Consider the following 18,933-nt stretch of genomic DNA (forward strand, 5'->3'; position numbering starts at 1 on the left):
ATAAATATATAAATGTTATACTTAATATAGGTATGTAATACTACACTTACAATAAACACCAATATTGTCATACGAAGTACCAAATGTAATCTATAAAGAAAATTTAATTGAGCACTATTAGTTAAAATATATACCTATCAAAAGAAGGGATTAACTCATTTTATTATATCAAATATATTAATTTTCTAAGATTGATTAGTTGAGAATTTATAAATTTATTAGTTATAAATTATGAGGTTATTTTAAATAAATAAATAAATATATATATATATATATAATGATTTAATAATGATAATTTTTTGCTTAAACGAAAAAGGAAAGATAAACGAAAGAATTGAGGGGTCCGTTAGAATCAGAGACATCATGATAAAGAAATATTCTAATCTCCAATAGCACTCACTTCATCGTTATTATATTATGAAAAAGCCTCAACAACTGTTTTAGTACATGAAGATATATGGTGGCAAATAAGAAAATTATTCTAGAAATTGGGTATTGTCAAGTAAAATCGTGCAGGTCACATAAAAGAAGCCATTTTGGGTTTCAGATTTTGCCCATAATACGATTCCCTCCAAGCCAACAACTGCGCTGTACCATCCATGCCACCCGATCTATTCCTCATCATCGATCTTCGGGCTCTGTTCAATTTGTTATACGGGACCTACTAGGACATCAGAATCTCCTAATATTAACCAATTAGTAAGTACGCTCTCACCGCATTTCATGTATGGTTGCGGGCTAGTTTGAATTTGATTATAGGTGCTTGCATGATTAACCAAGAAAATTAGACAATAATATGTACATTCATGTTTCGAAACTCATGAGATAAGGGGCAAATCATAAGATGAATTCAGGATCTGGCCTCCATGATCATCGATTGAACCTTGGAGTATCAATCCTAGCTTGTCATATTCAAGCCCACTAGCTCAATAACGGGTGCACCTCAAAGCTGAGATGATAAAACAGCTTGTACGTGACTGCAGATCTTAAGGTGTACGTGGCAATTAATGGTAGGACTTGTTGCCATAATCGGCTCATCAATGGCTTGGATGATAATGGCCCTAGTTATGTCCCTAATGCTGGCATCGAGCTCGAGGCAAGGAAAGTCCGTGGGAGAGATCAAGAATGTAGTATGTGTATGAAATGATGCAAATGCTCAGATGGACATGATACTGCTATCTCTTGAACATATAGATCTGCCATGCAAAATTCCATCATAATTTTGATCCAGTGGATCGGAGTCGGCATCCATGAACTGGCCACTCTAAACTTGCAAACTCTGCCTCGGCCGCTTGTGACGGTCAAGTCTCCTTTTACTCAGGAATAAGTCGAGTTCTTTGCATGTTTATACAGGTAGAGGCTTAATGTTGAATTGAAGTTCGTTCAATTCGGCGGAGATTAAGTAGCAGAAATCCTATGCAGAATTCCTTCCGTCCGTTCAACTCATCCATAAAGAGAGACTGAGTTTATTTTCCATACTCCGAAAAAAGAAAAAAGATATCAGATAGCTCTAATCGAGTCCATGAATATCTCTTAGATAACAAGAAGAAAAGCAAAAGGAAAATACTAACAAGCAAAGCAGCCCAGATCACCATCTACTTCTTATTCTTCTTCTTCTTCTTCTTCCTGTGTTCATCTGAAAGTGGAGGAAACTGCTTATCATCGAGAGTATAGGGTGATGGCGTTGCTGGCCTTGGTGGCTGTGCTGGCGTTGCAGGCCTTAATGGCGGCTGTGGTGTTGCAGGCCTTAGTGGCTGTGCTGGAGTTGCAGGCCTTGATTGCGGCTGCGGCGATGCTAGCCTAGGTGGCGATTGGGGTGGTGGTGGTGGCTGGTGGAGTACCCTCTCGTCTTCTATGCCCGAGGTGGCGTTGGCCTGTTGCTTGTGACACTGATGATCACTCAGTGTTCCTGACCTTGGGTGGCCCATAGTGTTGCTCCCGCCCACTGACAGAGGATGACCTCCATTTTTTGTTAGATTATCTGGAACATAGGGTGTCGGGGGAGGAAGCTCTGCAGCAAGTTCCTTAACCAGTCTAAGGGTCTCTGGGGAAGACGGCCTGGGTGGCGAGTCGGGCTGCTTACTCCATTTCTTGGCAAAGTCTGCAAGGGATGCTCGGGCTTTCATATCACGGTGAAGTTCGCTGAGCACCTGCTGCTTTTGATGGTCTCCTGGTTGATACTGATGATGATGTCCGGCCGATGCTACTAAATCTGGCGAGGGGCCCTGAGCAGAAACCCTGTTCTCTGGCCCTGAATTAACAACAACAATGCAATATTTATCAGAGTTCTGTTTGATCAAGATCACCCAACATCAGACAATCCTCCTCATCATAGTAGTCAGTTAGTACACATACCCATCCTTCGCTCCGCGATGGCCACTGATGCACCCAAATGGGTTGTTGACGGTCCCAGTGGGCGAGGATTCGATGTGGAGGCCTTGCCACTCGGGTACTGATGATGAGATCCTAGAGGGGTAGACCTAAGGTCCCTTGATGGTCCCGTGGCCATCGGCTGTCCGGGGCCCTGCATCGATGATGATGACACAATCTCTTTATTTTTGCTGCCTTGGTTGCTGGAAGATGATCCTGCCATTGTCCATGGAAGTAACAATCAATCAGTTGAAGTTTCTTGCAGTCAGCTTATCAAATTTGTAAAAACAGAGGATGCATTTTCCGAACAGGGAGGAGATCATTGCTTCCTCGAACTTAAGTCGGACAGACTTCCTATATAAACTCTTTGCTGATTTCAGGTGAAACCCGATTTTGTGAATCGCGGGGTGTGGTCCATATATTATCTGAAAGTTCTTGATGGGACTCTTAAATCTCGAATTCACATATCCATAATGAATTGTGTTTCAATATGCACATATATCCAGCCTATTGATGTATACATTTTTCAGTACAGTAAGCAATCAAAAGTGATATACTCATGGAAGAAAGACTATATACGTTTTTCGAAAAACATTAAAAAATCAAAAGAAAAACTTAATAAACTGATTAAATTTGTGTCCGGAAAGACGGTTTATCATTTTACCTTCTTCGATGCCCACCAAAGGCGATGACGAGGGTGCTCTGTTGTTGCTGTCACCATAAAAGCCATGGTGATATTGTCCGCTTGGCGAGTTGGAGAAGCCAGAGTCGGTGTCTGGGGAATGCTGTTGAAACCCTGTCCTCGATGATGATGCAGTGGTGAACTGGCAGGCCTGCTGCTGATCTTCATCTTGATGATCACTCGATGTTTGCGCCGTTCGTGATTTTGGATGGGGAACAGAATTGCCGTTCGGCTGCTGTTGATCCATTGCGAATTGTCTATTCTTGGGTGAACGTAGGGTGGATAGATAAAACAGTTAAGATGATTGAGCAGTCAACTGGATAACTTTATGCAATATATAGGGAGAGCTTCTTGGAATTTCAGTAGTCTCGAGTTTAACTATTGCACGAGTGGTTTCTCAAGATTTAAGCACTTCCTGGTTTTAAAGATTTAGTTTATCAAGAAAAGGAAACAAAGAAGTTCAAGATTTTTGTATGGCTTGCACAGCTCCTACTGGCCTAGTTCAAGATTTAACGATTTGGTCATTGTTTAGGCTCCATTCTGACACCCCGTGTGGCTTATCGTATTATTTTCTCTTTTTGAGCCGTTCGTATGGACATGTAATTTCACTGTGATAGTACCATAGAATGACCTAAAATAATCAATTTTCCCCAGCCAAGTTTATTAACAATCTGCCGTATATCTTATGGTAAAATTAAGGGAAAAAAACAAGCAGCACAGCTCCACATCCTAACTCCTGACAAGTGGAACTTAAAAAAATGCAATCCTGATATAATGAAGAGGAAGCCTAAAAATGTTCTCCTATGAAATTTCTAGTTTTCTAGATTATCTGGAACATAGGGGGTCGGGGCAGGGAGCTCTGCGCCAAGTTCCTTGAGTAGTCAAAGAGTCTCCGGGGAAGACTGCCTGGGCGGTGAGTCGGGCTGCTTACCCCATTTCCTGGCAAAGTCTGCTGAAATGCTCGGGCTTTCATATGATGCTCAAATTCGCTGAGCACCTGCTGCTTTTGATGGTCTCCTGGTTGGTCGGCCTGTGATGGCAGCAGCGCAAAGCCAATTGGGTGCTGCTGATCCTTATTACAATGTTCAGTTGATGCTACCATCACCGGCGTAGGCGTCTGCACAGAAGCCCTCTTCCCTGGCCTGCATTAACAACAACAGCAATGCAATGTTTATCAAAATACTGTTTGATTCAGATCGCAATGTGTTTATCATAGTAGTTTGTTAGTACACATACCTGTCCTTTGCTCTGCATTGGCCAGTGATAGCGCCTGAACCTGGGCTGCCATGTCTGGCCCCAGTTGGCTGTTGTCGAAGTGATTCTCATCCAGATGAACTCTTGTTGGTCCCAATCTGAGATGATGTAATGGAGGGCCTGCCTTCGATGAGGAAGCCAAGCCAATCGGGTGCTGTTGATGAAATCCAGGTGGAGTAGAGTGGTGGTCTCTTGATGGCCCTGCCGTCGGTCTTTCTGGTTTTGCTGTTTTGTTTGCTGGAAGATATCCTGCCATTGCCCATGAAAGGTTCGATCAATTGGAGAATTTCCCCTATTTAAAGGCTTAGCTGATTTCCGGTGATACCCGAATCTGTAAAAAGTGGGGGTAAGGTCCATATATTATCTGAAATTTTTTGCCCGATTTATTTAGATTTTGAATTCACATCACTGCAATGAAATGTGTTTGAATATGCCCATATAGCCAGCAGCCTATTGTAAATCTTGAAGTTGACGATCCTTGGGGGGTCTCTCCATCTCGGGAGTTCACCGAGTGGATATATATATAAAGTACGGAAACTGCAGAGGATATCTAATGAATCGGAGGTTGAGATTTAGGATCCAAAAGATACACATTGCTATGGATCGGAGCTTGACATTTATAAATTACAACAAAACGTACAATATGACATTATGAGATCCCAACCTGATCCACATTGAGATTTATGAAGTATTTCACAGTTCATTAAAGATATAAGATATAATAAGCTTGAAAAACCGGTGCTATACAATAATTTAACACCAATATACAAAACATGAATTTTAAATGATTTTTTGTTTCAATAATGGTTATAATCTATTATATATAATACATAAAGGTGCAGTGAAAGATATTATTTTCACATGCGATACATCTGATTTTTATACAAGTACATGATGAAATTGATAAATAATAAAAATAAAATACATCATATTTTGCGCAACGCACGGGCTCTACCAGTGGCTTAGTATAAGTCTTTTAATCACTTCTCAAGGAGGTCACATAACAGCAGCCATTTGTGTTCCATATTTTACCGATAATCCCATTGCCTCCAGGCCAACAACAACTGCCCTTCACCACCTAACAACCGTTCTCTTTCTCTTCATCGATCTTAGGGCTCTCTTAATTTGTTAGTTATATTGGACCTACTAGGACATCGGAATCTCCTAATATTAATCTACTAGTTCGATCTCAACACACTATATGGTGGCAGGTTATCTATAGCTAGTCCAATTATAAGTTCTTGCCCAAATTAAACAAGGACATTAGACAATAATATGAGTACATTTCATGTTTTGAAATTCACGAGATCCAGAGCCAATCATAAGATGAAATCATGATCTGGCCTTTGGGTACCATGATCGGTTGAATCTCTCGAATTATCAATCCCAGCATGTTGTATTCAAGTTCCTAGATTAATCCATCCACCTTGAACCTGAGGAGAATAAACAGCTTGTGCGTGGCTTGAGATCTTAAGCCATTTGTGGAAACTAATGGTAGGACTTGTTTCTGCCATAGTCAGTTAAATGGCTTGGACAAATAGTGGGCCTGCTTACATGCCGACATCGAGCTTGAGGCAAAGCAAGTCCGTTGGAGAGCTGGAGAATACAGTAGGTATATGCGATGAACCATTGCCCAGATGGTATGATACTGCACGGCCTGAACATTCTCATTCATTATGTGGAAAGGGGAATTCATACTTCCATGGGAAATTCCATCATTATATTCGATCGGGAAGGGTTGGAGTCAGTGTCCGTGAACTGGCTACTTTAGATTGGCAAACTCTGTCTTAGCAGCTCATGATCATGACAGTCAAGTTTCCACGTACTCAGGCAAATATGTCGAGTTCTTCGTATGTTTATACAAATGGAGGCTTAATAGTGAAGAGAGAGACTAAGTTCAATTGGAAGAAAAAGTAGTAGAAATCCTATGCAGATCTCCACCTACTCATTTTTCAACTCATCCGGAAAGAGAAACTGGGTTTATTTTTCGACATTCAGTGGAGAAGATCTCATTTTTCTTCTTCTTTTTCTCCTTCTTCTTGTTCTTCTTTGATTGGCTGAAAGTGGAGTGGTGGCATTGTTGGCCTTGGTTGCGGTGGTGGCTTTGCTGACCTTGTTAAATCTGATGGCATTGCAGGGCTTGTTTGCAGCAGCGGCATCGCTCGCTGGCCTTGGTGGCAGCCGGGGTGCATTGCAGGCATTGGCTGCAGTGGCAGTGTTGCTGGCCTTGATGCCAGTGGTGCCGTTGCTGGCCTTGGTTGCTGTGGTAGGCGCCATTGGGGCGCACTCTCATCTTCTGTGCCCGAGGTGGTATCAGGATGCGCTTTTTTTTGCTCGGTCATGGTGTCCTTGTTGACCAATCCAGAGTACTCAAATGGGCCCTTTGCGAAGTGCGATGATGTGGACCCAAGCTGCTGGTCTTGAAGGTCTCCTGGTTGGAAGGCACATGAGGGCAGCGCAGAGCCAATCAGTGACTGTTGATACTGATGATAATTCTCAGCTGATGTTACCATCACTGGTTTGGGGCCCCGGCCTGTAACCCTGTTCCCTGGCCCTGCATCAACAACAACAAAGCAATGTTTATCAGAGTTCTGCTTAATCCAGATCACCGGACATCAGACAAATCTCCTCGTTATAGTTGTAAGTTAGACCACATACCCGTCCTTTGCTCCGCATTGGCCAGTGATGCGTCCAAATGGGTTCTTGATGGTCCCAGTCGGAGAGGATTCGGTCGAGGCTCTGCCTGCTATGTGGAGGCCTTGCCGCTCGGGTGCTGTTGATAATTAGATCCCAGTGGGGTAGACCGAGGGTCTCTTATTGGTCCCATGGCCCATGAAGACAATCCTGCCATTGGCCATGAAAGGGTCAATTAATCAATTGAAGTTTCTTGCAGTATCAGCTTTTCAGACAGATGAGATCATTCTCGAATTTAAATCGGAGAGACTTCCCACATAAACTTCTTGTTGATGAAACTGTTAAATCTTGAATTCACGTATCCGTAATGTATTGTGTTTCAATATGCATATATAATATCCAGCCTATTGATGTACACATGTTTCAATACAGTAAGCAATCAAAGTGTTATTTACATGGAAGAAAACTTAATAAACTGATTAAATTCGATTCCGGAAAGATTGTTTATCATTTACCTTGTTTGACATCCTCGTTCTGTGGGTCCTGATGCAGATCTTTCACCAGCAAAGGCATCGATGAGGATGCTCGGTTGTTGCTGTCGCCAAGAAAGCCATCTGAGCACTGCTGACGACAATGATATGGTCCGCTCTGCGATAAGGGCCTGGAGTCGGTGACCAGGGAATGCAGTTGAAATACCGCCCTCGAAGATGATGCAGTGGCAAACTGGCAGGCCTGCTTCTGCTCTTCATATTGATGATCACTCGATCTTTGCGCCATTCGCGATCGTCGGCAGTCCAAAGAATCGTAATTTGACTGCTGTTGACCCATTGTGGATTGTTGACTCTTGGGAGACCACAAAGTATAAATAGTTGAGATGATTGAGCAGTCAACTGAATAACTTCATGCCCTATATAGAGAGAGAGACAGAGCGTCTTGGAGTTTCACTTTCAGTAGTCCCGAGTTTAACTGATTGCATGAGTGGTTTTCAAGATTTAGTTTACCAAGAAAAGGGAGAAAAGAAATTCAAGAAATCAGGTGAGGCTCGTGCTGTATTTTTAAGAGAAGATTTAGTTATATTTTGGCTATCATTTTCCAGCACCCCGAGTGGCTTAACGTAGTATTTTCAGTTGTTCATGCTGGCATATAAGTACCATAGCAAAACCGAAGAAATCCATGGCACCAACCAACCTTATTAACAGTACCGTTGAATCTATCGGAAATATCATGCATAAAATAAGGAAATATATAAAGAAGCATAATTGCATGCCCTCACTCCTGATATGTGGAAGAGGAAACCTAAAAACGTTCTCGTGAGGAGATTTCTACGAGTTTCCAGGGAAGACGGCCTGGGGGACTAGTCGGGCTGCTGACCCAGTTTCTTGACAAAGTCTCCAATGGATGCTTGAACTGCCATATCATAATCAACTTTAGTAGCTTAGCATATTATTTGCAGCTGTTCGTGTTGACACGCAACTTCACCATAACAATTCCATAGCATAACCAAAAGTAATCCATGTGCAGGAACCAAGCTTAATACCAGTACCGTAGAATCTATCAGAAATCAAACGTAAAATAGGGAAATAAATAAATCAGAATTGTATGTCGTAACTCCTGATGTGTGGAAATGTGTGGAAGAGGAAACCTAAAAAGGTTCTCCCGAGGAAATTTCTCTACTTAAGAAGATTTTCTGGAACATAGGGGGTCGGTTCAGGGAGCTCTGCATAAAGTTCCTGGAGTAGTCTAAGAGTCTCTAGGGAAGTCTGCAAAGCAGCATAGTGGTTCGGGTCTGGGACCTCTGCATCAAGTTCCTTGGGCTGCAGACCCAGTTTCTTGGCTAAGTCTGCAAAGGATGCACAATCGGCCTTCCATACCAATAGCAAAATTGCTGGTGTGTCCGGGTTTGCTGGCTCGTGATGGCAGCGCCAAGCCATTTGGATGCTGTTGATGTTGCTGCTGATGATGATTTACAGTCAATGCTACCATCATTGGCACGTGTCCCTGGAGGTTGGCGCATTAACAACAACAATGCAATGTTCTGCTCAATCCAGATCACTGGACAATAGACAATTCTCCTTGTCATGTCCTAGCACCTCTAAGTCGAGAATGGTTATACCTAGTCCCGGGATGCGGGATGAGATTGTAAAAAGTCGGGTTTGGGTGGTTTTTGCTTGAACAGACTCGAATGGCAACAACAAACTCAGCTGGAAGATGTCTCGACCCGACTGGGCAGTTTTCAGGTCGGAGGTCACCACGGCGTCTCCCGATGGAATTTTAAGGCAAGGCCAGTGGCTCTTGACTCCTAAATGACCCCCGGAGGTGGCTGTAGTGGTCGTGTGGTTCCAGACTTGTCGGGTTGACCCATATAGCTCTGCAAAAATCACGAAAATAGAGTACGTCTGGAAAACAGACCCGACTGGGCAGTGTTCGGGTCGGATGTCACCACGGTGTCTCCCGATGGAATTTTGAGGCAAGGCCAGTGGCTCCCAACTCCTAACTGACCCCTGGAGGTGATAGTGATGGTCGTTTGTCGAAAAGGGTCTCGGATTGACTCGATCTGCAAGAAAACCGCAAGGATAATTAAAAAAATCGACCCGACTAGGCAATTGGGTTGGGTTAAAACCGACGAGTTTTTCTTAGATTTCTCGACTCCTTGACACCCTAGGGTTGTGTGGGGGGATGTTTGATGGGTTTTGACAACTCAAACTGATCTGGAAGGCCTTGAAACCCGGGTTTCCATTTTTGACCCGAAAAGACTGTTTTTCTGTTTGGTTTTTGTGGTAGGCTGTCCCGCTGGGGTGGAGGCTTCAAACTTAAAATCTAAGCCCAGAAATGGATAGAGGGAGTCGAAAACATGTGGGATATGAAGTTTGGTGAAGTTTGGATTTAAGCCAGGATGGTAAATACCATGATTCTGACTTAAATCTTTGGTGTTCTTGCTTGGTGTTGCTGAGCTATGCTTGATGCGGTTTTTGCTGGAGCTAAGGGTGAGTTGAGAGCTTTTGAAGAGTGAGAAGTGCTAGAGAGATGGCATGAAGTAAGTTGTGATTAGCTTAATGACAATACTGCAATATATAGGCAAAACTTAATGACAATTAATGAAAGCAAAGTGCCATTAGCCTCTTGAATTAGGCTTGGCCGGTTTTGAAGAGAGGATTAAGGAAGGATTTTGATTGAATGGAGATAAGGAAGCATTAATGAATGAAAGTTGATGGTTGAGTGTAAGAAGGAGAAATCTTGATATTTTGCAAAAGGAAGACAAAGGCAAGTTGTCTTCTTGGCTCGATGAAGAAGATCACAAGAGAGGGGTAGTTCTTCTTGGCTTTGGCAAGGGGAAGAAGATGCCGTGGGTCCCACACGGGTTGGAGGTGAATCGGGAATGCTCGGATGTCGATTGGTTACATGTTCGAGTTCTATGCCTCGTAAGAACGTCGTATCGACAATATGCGTGAGAAAACGACCCAGATGAGCCTAAGATTGCTCATTTTGCATGAGAAATGCTCGTGTGGTTTTTAGGCACGAAAGCCAGTTTTGCTCATTTCAGGCGATCAGAGCAAAGTTAGCCATTTTTGAATGCACATCTCATGTCTGCATTCCGAATTGGTCGTTTTGACGTGCATTGTTAATCAGACCGAATAGTTGACCCTTAAGCCGGTTTGCAAATGTGAAGCCGGAGACGTCCTAGGAGTCCGAAGCCGGATTTCTCAGAGTGCTTTCTGAGTTGCTCGGATAATCCGAAGATCGCTGCGATCTCTGTTCGTTGAGAATAGACCCCAAAGGATTGAAAAAGTGAATCTGAGACCCTAAAAGCATTGTACTTAGGGTCTAGATGGATTGTGCAATTCTGTCTAAGGATTTTACGTTGAGCCTTGGGATGAGTAGCACTGTATTGGCTAACCATCCAACGTCAAGTTTCTGCCAAAAGGACATCCGGTTATGGATTTCCGTCAAAAACGGTCTTTTCTGCCATTTAGAGGTCATTCGAGAAACTGAAAGGAATATTGCAAACTTATTTGCCCAATTGCGTTTGTCCACTGTAGTTTTTGGGGCAATACATGGCTAACTTGGTTTGTCGATGTTCTGTCATACCAGTCTCCGAAAATGGTTATCCGTTGAAAGGTATGCTTGTTCTACCGCTCGAGAGTCATTCGAGGAGTCTGTGTGACTTTCGAGAGATGACCTGAAGCAATGCTCATGCTCTGTGTAATTGCTGGATGTGGCTGTATCTGACATCGGGCATTAACTTTTCTTTGGAAACCGGCATTTTTGGACTCCCATTGAAATGTTGTCTCTATATAGAAAGTTGTTCTGTATAGAGCGGATCATCTGCAAAATACGTTTGAAGACACTTTTCATCTGTTTGGCACCGCTAGGGATTTTTGGAGTCCAATATTGATTATCTTCTGATGGTCGAGCGAACCAGCAGAAAATAGCACTATCGGCGATATATTCTGAAAACACCGATTTGGCTGCCGTCTGGGCTCCCTTTTGCTCTATATGTTGCTAGATGATTATGCATGTTCTTCTGTCATGCGCTTGAATCATCTGCCTATCTCTGCTGACTTGAGAATAAATAGCAATTTGCTACTTTATCGAGCCCTCTTATGCGTGGATGCTCAAGTCATTGTCTAAATTACTGTTGATAGGCATCGCCTAAATCGGTGAGCCAAAATGGGGTGTTGACACCTGTTTACGACTAGAAAGTCAAGGGCCGGTGAATTGCTTGGGTCTAGGGGTAATGATACACCTAGTTTTGCTAAGGTATTGGTCGTTGCGGAACCGGAAAATCTGAGTTTGAGGGTTCACGTTACGTGCGGGCCTATATCTCATACGCCCTTTCGGTACTCTAGCTTGCCAGGCATGCCGTTTTATTTATTTATCGCGTGGATTAGGCTGCACTCGACTTACACATTTTGAAACCGTAAATTCGATGAACTAAACGATGCGGGTTGAGAAACCGAGAGAAAAGTAAGCCCATATGTCAAGGAATTGGTTCACAACCCTCACATTACGGTTCACCAGACCATGATGGTCGAATTCTTGTGTGAACCAAAACCGCGAAAGCTTGGGTTTACTCTCATCTGGGCAAGCATTGGACCGACTCCATTAGTTCGACTCTCGGATTGTTAACTCGCCGACTGGGATTCTTACAGAAATGAATGTACAAAGTAAATATCCTCACAGTGCTCTCAAAATAATACAAATTACAAGTTACAGATGCTTGAATCCCAGTCAGTTTGCATTCTGCTATTATTCGCTCTAACTCACTGTGAGTTGAGAGAAAAGACCGAAATAGAAATTCAAATGCACGCTCGGTGAATGGGGGGTTGGATCCCGCGATCGATGGTTGGGGCGTTAGACTCCAAGTGCAATGCGACCTATGGGTCAAGCTCGACTTGCATGAACAAAAAAAAGCATAAAAAAAACAAACAGCATGCAAATAGCAGACAATGTGTTTGTTATCGCCAAGTTTACGTGAGTTAGCAAGTTATTAACCTGTGGTATTTTGGCATGCAAATATCCTACTCTAAACAGACAAACGTGTTTAAAGCATCTTACATTCGGCTTTATTTCAAGGACCTGACAGACATGATGTCTGTAGTCAAGTCCTCTTTGCGTGGATTGCTTTTAAAAGTTATTTTGTATTGCAATAATGCAGTGCTTACAAATTATTACAGAACAAGTCTTTCTACCTGAAAAGCCTAGAACCTAAGGCCTTAACCCACTTTTACCCGTGAATGCTTAAGTCGAATGCATGCTTAGTCAAGTAACTATGTTTTGATCCAGAATATTAGACTAATCCCCGAAAGCTATTCTAGGATGATAGAAACTCCTCAATCAAATAAGAAGGGCTATGCAAATGAACTTGCACCTAGACAGGTAGTCCATCCTTATCCTGATGCTGTTGTGCTTCTGTTAAGTTAACCCTAGGGGTGTCGCTAAATTGCAAAATGACGATTTTGCCCTTGACTTGAAAATTATTTTCAGGAAAAGGGAAACAACGCAATGCGGGCCACCTCAGCCTGTAGCCTTTGTCGACCAATTCCCTGGATCTTCCAAGGTTATGCAAGAAACCCGAAAAAGCCAAAGAACAGGTCGATCTGCCTGAAAGTGATCTAGAAATATCTTCTGTATTATAACCTGAGTTACCTAAAATCAAGTAGAAACTCAAGTCAAGACGTGCAAGCTCTTTCTAGACATCCATGCTACATCGAACTGCGCGTCTTGGGATTTTGAAAATGCGAGTTTTGAAATGGGCATTAACGTCATTTTGCAACTTGTCGACGTGAGTTACCGGTTAATAGCCAATTCATGCATGCTTATTAATGCCAAGTGGATTAATCATGTAGGCTTCCCGATTAACCCGTTAGTGGAATTATTGCTTGTGAATTATTGTCGAATATAGCAAATGTGCGGTTACAAACAATCGGACAGATAAGGAATTGACCTCCTGAATGGAGTCTGAATACCCAAAAAGCTTAATTTGATGAAAACGATTCGTGACATGGCGACTAAGACGGGTCCAGGAAAGTTGAGGAAAATTTGGTCAAAATGACCAAAATACCCTCGGACGCTAATGGACTTGCAAAAGTCTCCAATATGCGAATCCATGCTCGTTGCTTGACAAATAACATTTTAATGCGCAGTTTGCGATGATATTGAAATTGTAATTGCACAAAATTCGAGAAATTGATTTCATTGAGGTAAAGAGACCGTTCTTGACCCGAATAAGGTCAAGGAGTCCTCGGCCCTTTCCTCTTGAGGATGGTCGTGAGCCTCATTGACCCGTTTCGGGTTCTAGGTGGTCTCTTTAACCCGATTTCAATTATTTCTCGCATGCTCAAACATCAAACACGAAGAATAACATGTATTTTGCAAAGTCGGTATCACCATGACTTGAAAAACACATTTAAACATGCAAACATGCATAAACATGTTATTTATGGAATCGATAAAACAATACTGACTTCATGGATGCGGAAAAACATAAAAACTCTGGAAACGACCTAAGTCAGAGCAAGGAGACCGACCTCAATCCGAAAAAACCAAGAAGAGCTCTCGGCTACCTCCTTTGGGGTGAAGCCGAGAGCTTCCTTGGGTTACCCGAACCAAGACGGTCTCTTCGACTCCGATTTAAACCTTTTCCTGACATGCTTGACACGATATACGATGTAGACATGGATGATATAACATAAAAATGCATAAAAATACAATCTTGCATGCAAATCATACTTGAAACACGTTATTACCCCACAAATGCAAAGAAAACGTAAAAGTCCTAACTCCTCTAAGTTGGGAATGGTTATACCTAGTCTCGATATGTGGGAGGGAACCGTTAAAAGTCGGGTTGGATTACCGACGGGTCAGTTTCTAGTTGATTTAGCTTGTACAAACCCTAATGGAAGCAAGCCAAGAGGATGCTTAACGTCTCTACGGTGGTCTCTACAGACCCTCGTAGATTTTCAGGAAAACAGGAGCAAAGTCGGGTTAGTAAATAGAAAACAGACTCGACTGGGCAGTCTAGAAAGAAACGATTGTAGGGGTGGCTCCCAATGATCTTTGGCTGCAAGGTCGGTGGCTCCTAACTCCTAAGAGACCCCCGGAGGTGACTATGGTGGTCGTTCAGTGAAAAGAGCCTCAGGTCGACCTGATCAGCAAGAAAAAGTAAAGACTGTCTAGGAAAACTAACTCGACTGGGCAGCGGGCTGAATCGTCTTGCTGGGTTAATGAGTCGTGTGGACACTGGACTTCTGGACACTCTTAAGTCGTGTGTGAAGGTGGCTAATGAGTCGTGGCAGCTCAAACCGACCCGCAAGGCTCGGAAACAACGCATGCAAAAACTTACCTGACTGGGCAGAACTGACCCGACTGGAACGTCCGGGAAAGAATTGGCTGATCTGATGGGTTGGAGGCTTCAAATGAAAAATCTAAGCTCGTAAATGGACTTAGGGGGTCCAAAATATGTAGGATATGAAGTTTGGTGAAGTTTGGATTTAAATCAAGATGGTGATCACCATGATTCCCAACTTATGTCTTTCTTGATTTTTACTTGTTGTTGGCTGAGCTGAAGCTTGATGTTAGCTGCGGTTTTGCTGAGGGTTTTGAGAGTGTTTGCTTGAGTGTTTGAGTTTGAAGAAGATGCAATGTGTGTGTGTGTTTGCTTAATGAAGACTAAGGTATATAAATGCAAAGCTTAAGTGCAATTAGTAAAAGCAAAGTGCAACTAAGGGGAGAGATTAAGAGGGGCGGTTTTGTTGATGATCATTAGGGATGGATGAGGATGGATTGAAGCATTAATGGATGGATGGTGATGGTTGAGTAGGAAAATGGAAGACTTAGATAATTTGAAGAAGATAGAGTTGGAAGTTGGCTTCTTATCTTCATGAAGATGAAGAAGACAAGGGAGAGGTTGTCTAGGGTGAGGTGAGGCTGCATGGGGGCTGATCCGTGGGTCCCACGGGACCTTGGGGATGAGTCGGGGAAGTTTGGCTTTCGGTTGGTCGCGCGTTCGAGGTTCGTGGCTCAAATGAACGTCGAATTGTCGATATGCGTGCTAAAATGATCCAAATAGCCCAAGATAGTCCATTTTGCATAAGAAAATGTTCGGGTGGTTTTGGGGCTCAGAAGCCGATTTTGCTTGTTTTAGGCGATCAGAGCAAAGTTAGTCGTTTCTAATAACGTATCTCATCTCTGCATTCCTCATTGGTCATTTTGATATGCATTATCAATCAGACTGAATAATTGACCAATAAGTCAGTACTGCAAATGTGGAGCCCAAGACGTCCTAGGATTCCGCAGTCGGATTTCTCAGATTACTTCCTGGGTTGCTTGGGTGATATGGATATTGCTGCGATCTTTATTTGTCGAAAATAGATCTCGAAGGACTGTCAAGTGACATTTGGAATCATTCTAGAACCATTGGGAGGCCTAGATGACTTATGCAATTTGAGAATTCCACATTGAGTCTTGGGATAAGTAGCACTATGTTGGCCAATCATCCGACATCAAGTTTTCGCCAAAAGGACATCCGGTTATGGATTTCCATTGAAAACGACATTTTCTGCTCTTCGAAGGTCACTCAGGAAACTGAAAAGGATTATGCAGTCTGATTTGACCATTTACGTCTATCCGCTGTAGTTTTTGGGACAATGCATGGCTAACTTCATTTGCTGATGTTTCGTCAGATCAGTCTCCGATTATGCATTAAAGTTGAAATGTGTGCTTGTTCTATCGCTCGGGAGACATTTGAGGAGTCTGCGCGACTTCCGAGGGGCAATCTAAAGCGATGCTCATGATCTGTGAAACCGCGGAGTATGATTGTATTTGACATAGGGCATTAGCTTTTGTCTGATGAACCGACATTTTTGTACTTCTTCTGAAAAGTTGTCTGTATGTCAGAGATTGCTTTGTATAGAACAGCTAATTTGTAAAAAATGTTTGGAGATACTTTTCATCTGTTTGGCACCGTGAGGGATTTTTGAAGCCCAATATTGGATATCTTTCGGCAGCTCATTGAACCAGCGAAAAATAGCACTGTCAGCGCTGTATTCTGTAAATGCCGGTTTGGGAACTGTTTGGGCTCTCTGTTTGCTCTGTATATTGCTGATGACCAAGAGAGTTCTTTTGTTGTGCGCTCGAGTCCTCAACTTGTCTTTATTGACTTGAGGATGAATAGTGACTCGCTGCTCTGTCGAGCCTTCTTTTGAATCGATGCTTATGTCATAGGCTGAATCGCTATTGTAAACATTGCTTGAAATGTTGAGCCAAAATGGGGTGCTGACAAGGGGCAAAAGCATCCAAAATAAGGAATTGATCATACGAACAATCCATATCCGTATTATTGACAAGATACCGTCCTACGTGTTGGTCACTCTTCCTTATCATTCATCCTTCAAAGTCATTCGAATCAGTCTCCCGTATAGACATAGTGAGATTTAAGTAAAATCGTGCCAACCCACTTTGAATTAAGCAAAGACCATCGCAAAACTCAGCCCGTACCATAAACCCACCATCAAATCATGTAAATCATGCTAAAGGAGCTCAACTCGATCAGTAAAACATCGTCCCATGCAGCCCTTACCTTGGACTCGACCTAAAGTCGACATAACCATGCCAAACGAGCTCGAAACATTGAAGAACGCATAGCATAACTCAGCCACACAGTTAGCGACAATATCAAGTTCAATAAAACGAGTTAAAATGCCATGAATGATCAAGAGATCACTACACAGCTCTGCATCTTCATCAAGGATAGTTTCCAATCATCAAAAGAAAGCTAAGTCATCATAAATCGAGCCACGAACCTTGACATGACTCAGTCCACAACATAAACGTGACCTCAAGTTGTCGAAACCATGTTAGAACAGCTAGCACTCGTTTATTGATTGAATTTCTGAATTGTAACAAAGTAGCAACAGCTCAGAAAATAGCTCATGGAGCTCGAGGGGAAGCACGACTGCAGCTCAGGAGCTTAGCGGGGGAGAGAGATGCAAACAGCTGCATGCTGAGGAAGCGAGCAACAGGCTTTACAGCAGGAAGAGCAATATAACGAAGGGCACAACATACATGTAAGCAAACCAAAGGAGAACCAAAAGAGTGAGAACAAGAAGAGAATCAAGGCAGGACACTTAGCTCTGGTCTGTGCTGCCGTCTCCTCTGGTGTGCTACTGTCAAGCCGAAGAAAAAGCCAACCAAGAGTGAGGATGACATGGAGTGTACTGGTTGTTGCTGCTGTGTTTTCCTTTGACCGAACCAGAGAGGGAGCGAGAACAGAAGAAGATGCCCCTCATGTTGACGGCCTGGTGAGCTGAAGATGTTGATGGTCTGATGAAATTTGATGTGTCCGGGGAATTCAAAACAAAAATCGAGATTTGCCTGTCTTTGTTGAAGCCGAAAAGAAAGAGGGGGAGAGAGAGAGAGGCTGAACTGATGGGAGATGGTGATGGGGAGTGTCTGTTGCAGAGCCGAGAGCCCGATTGCCTCCATGAGCGGCTGTGCTGTTTTTTTTTTTTTTATGAACAAGGAGAAGAAACAGAGGGTGGATGTGATAGAGAAGTTGGTGATGTGATGATCAATAGCCTTGTTGCAGAGCTGCCGTGAGAAGAAGAAGAAGATGGCATCGAGATGGAGTTGGTGATGTTGGTTGCGTGAAGAAGGAAAAGAAGCAGAGGAGAGAGTGGAGATGGCAGGTGATGGAAGCTGCCTTTTATCAGTTGCCAGTCGGTAACAGAGAAGCAAAGGATGGATTTTCTGCTGAAGATCAAAAGATGCAGAGCTGGTTGCAGGTTCAGCCAGTCAAACAAGTTGCATGGGATGATGAACATGGCATGAGGATTAGTTGAAATGAATCGGAGCCGAGATTTGCTGCGGGCGTAGCAGTGCAAGTTGCAATCTGTTGCAGGAAGGGAAAAAGGAAAAAGAAAAGAAGAAGAAGAAGAAGAAGAAGACAGAAAGGAAGAAGAGGTGGCAAGCTTCGAAGGGGGATCGGCCTTGTGGCCGATCTTGCTGACAAGGTTTGTTTTTCTTGTTTTTCTCTTCTTCTTTTTTTAATAAATATATATATATAAATTTACTCGTACGCGCGTATTCGGAGAAATTCGATTTCTCAGGAACTATCAACTTTTCTAGAATGAAAATTACGAAATTGAGACATTCGAAAATTAATCAGCTTCATGAGAACTACAATTTGTATTGACGAAGATCGAATCTCGATAAAAGTCGATATCAAGCCTTCGCAACACATCGGTCGTAATAGCTTGATTATTTTCGAATTTCTCATCTTTTCAATTGGATATGCGAAAAATGATATGGGACCACCGTTGTGTTCAGAAAAATTCAAAAATCGATATTATGTAGAAAAATATTTTTCAAGCCCGATTATCGTCTCGAATTTTGAAAAATCGAAATTGATGCACGCAGGGCCTGAAATTCCCTCCTTTCAATTGGATACCCGAAAAATGATTCGGGATTACCATTGCGTTCAAAAAAATTTGGGG

The 18,933-nt window shown here is 42.8% G+C and overlaps 1 protein-coding gene across 1 annotated transcript; it reads right to left on the reverse strand.

Annotated features, from left to right (window-relative positions):
* Nucleotides 1-1,595: 1,595 nt before the first annotated feature.
* LOC116203452 (basic salivary proline-rich protein 2-like) lies at nt 1,596-3,299 on the reverse strand. Its single transcript, XM_031535187.1, has 3 exons — nt 3,035-3,299; nt 2,356-2,586; nt 1,596-2,251 (listed from the first exon to the last, which is right to left on the reverse strand). The coding sequence occupies exons 1-3, from the start codon at nt 3,297-3,299 to the stop codon at nt 1,596-1,598; spliced, it is 1,152 nt and encodes a 383-aa protein (XP_031391047.1).
* Between the last annotated feature and the right edge of the window lie 15,634 nt (nt 3,300-18,933).

Source organism: Punica granatum, chromosome 1, assembly GCF_007655135.1.
Source record: "Punica granatum isolate Tunisia-2019 chromosome 1, ASM765513v2, whole genome shotgun sequence".
Lineage (NCBI taxonomy): Eukaryota > Viridiplantae > Streptophyta > Magnoliopsida > Myrtales > Lythraceae > Punica > Punica granatum.

Bases quoted from the DNA above. Each gene is read 5' to 3' on its own strand.
- LOC116203452 (XM_031535187.1), bottom strand. From the start codon at position 3,299: ATGGATCAACAGCAGCCGAACGGCAATTCTGTTCCCCATCCAAAATCA. The intron at 2,587-3,034 runs GTAAAATGATAA...GGACAATGGCAG, and splicing joins TTTGGTGGGCATCGAAGAAG to GATCATCTTCCAGCAACCAA. The intron at 2,252-2,355 runs GTATGTGTACTA...TTGTTAATTCAG, and splicing joins CATCGCGGAGCGAAGGATGG to GGCCAGAGAACAGGGTTTCT.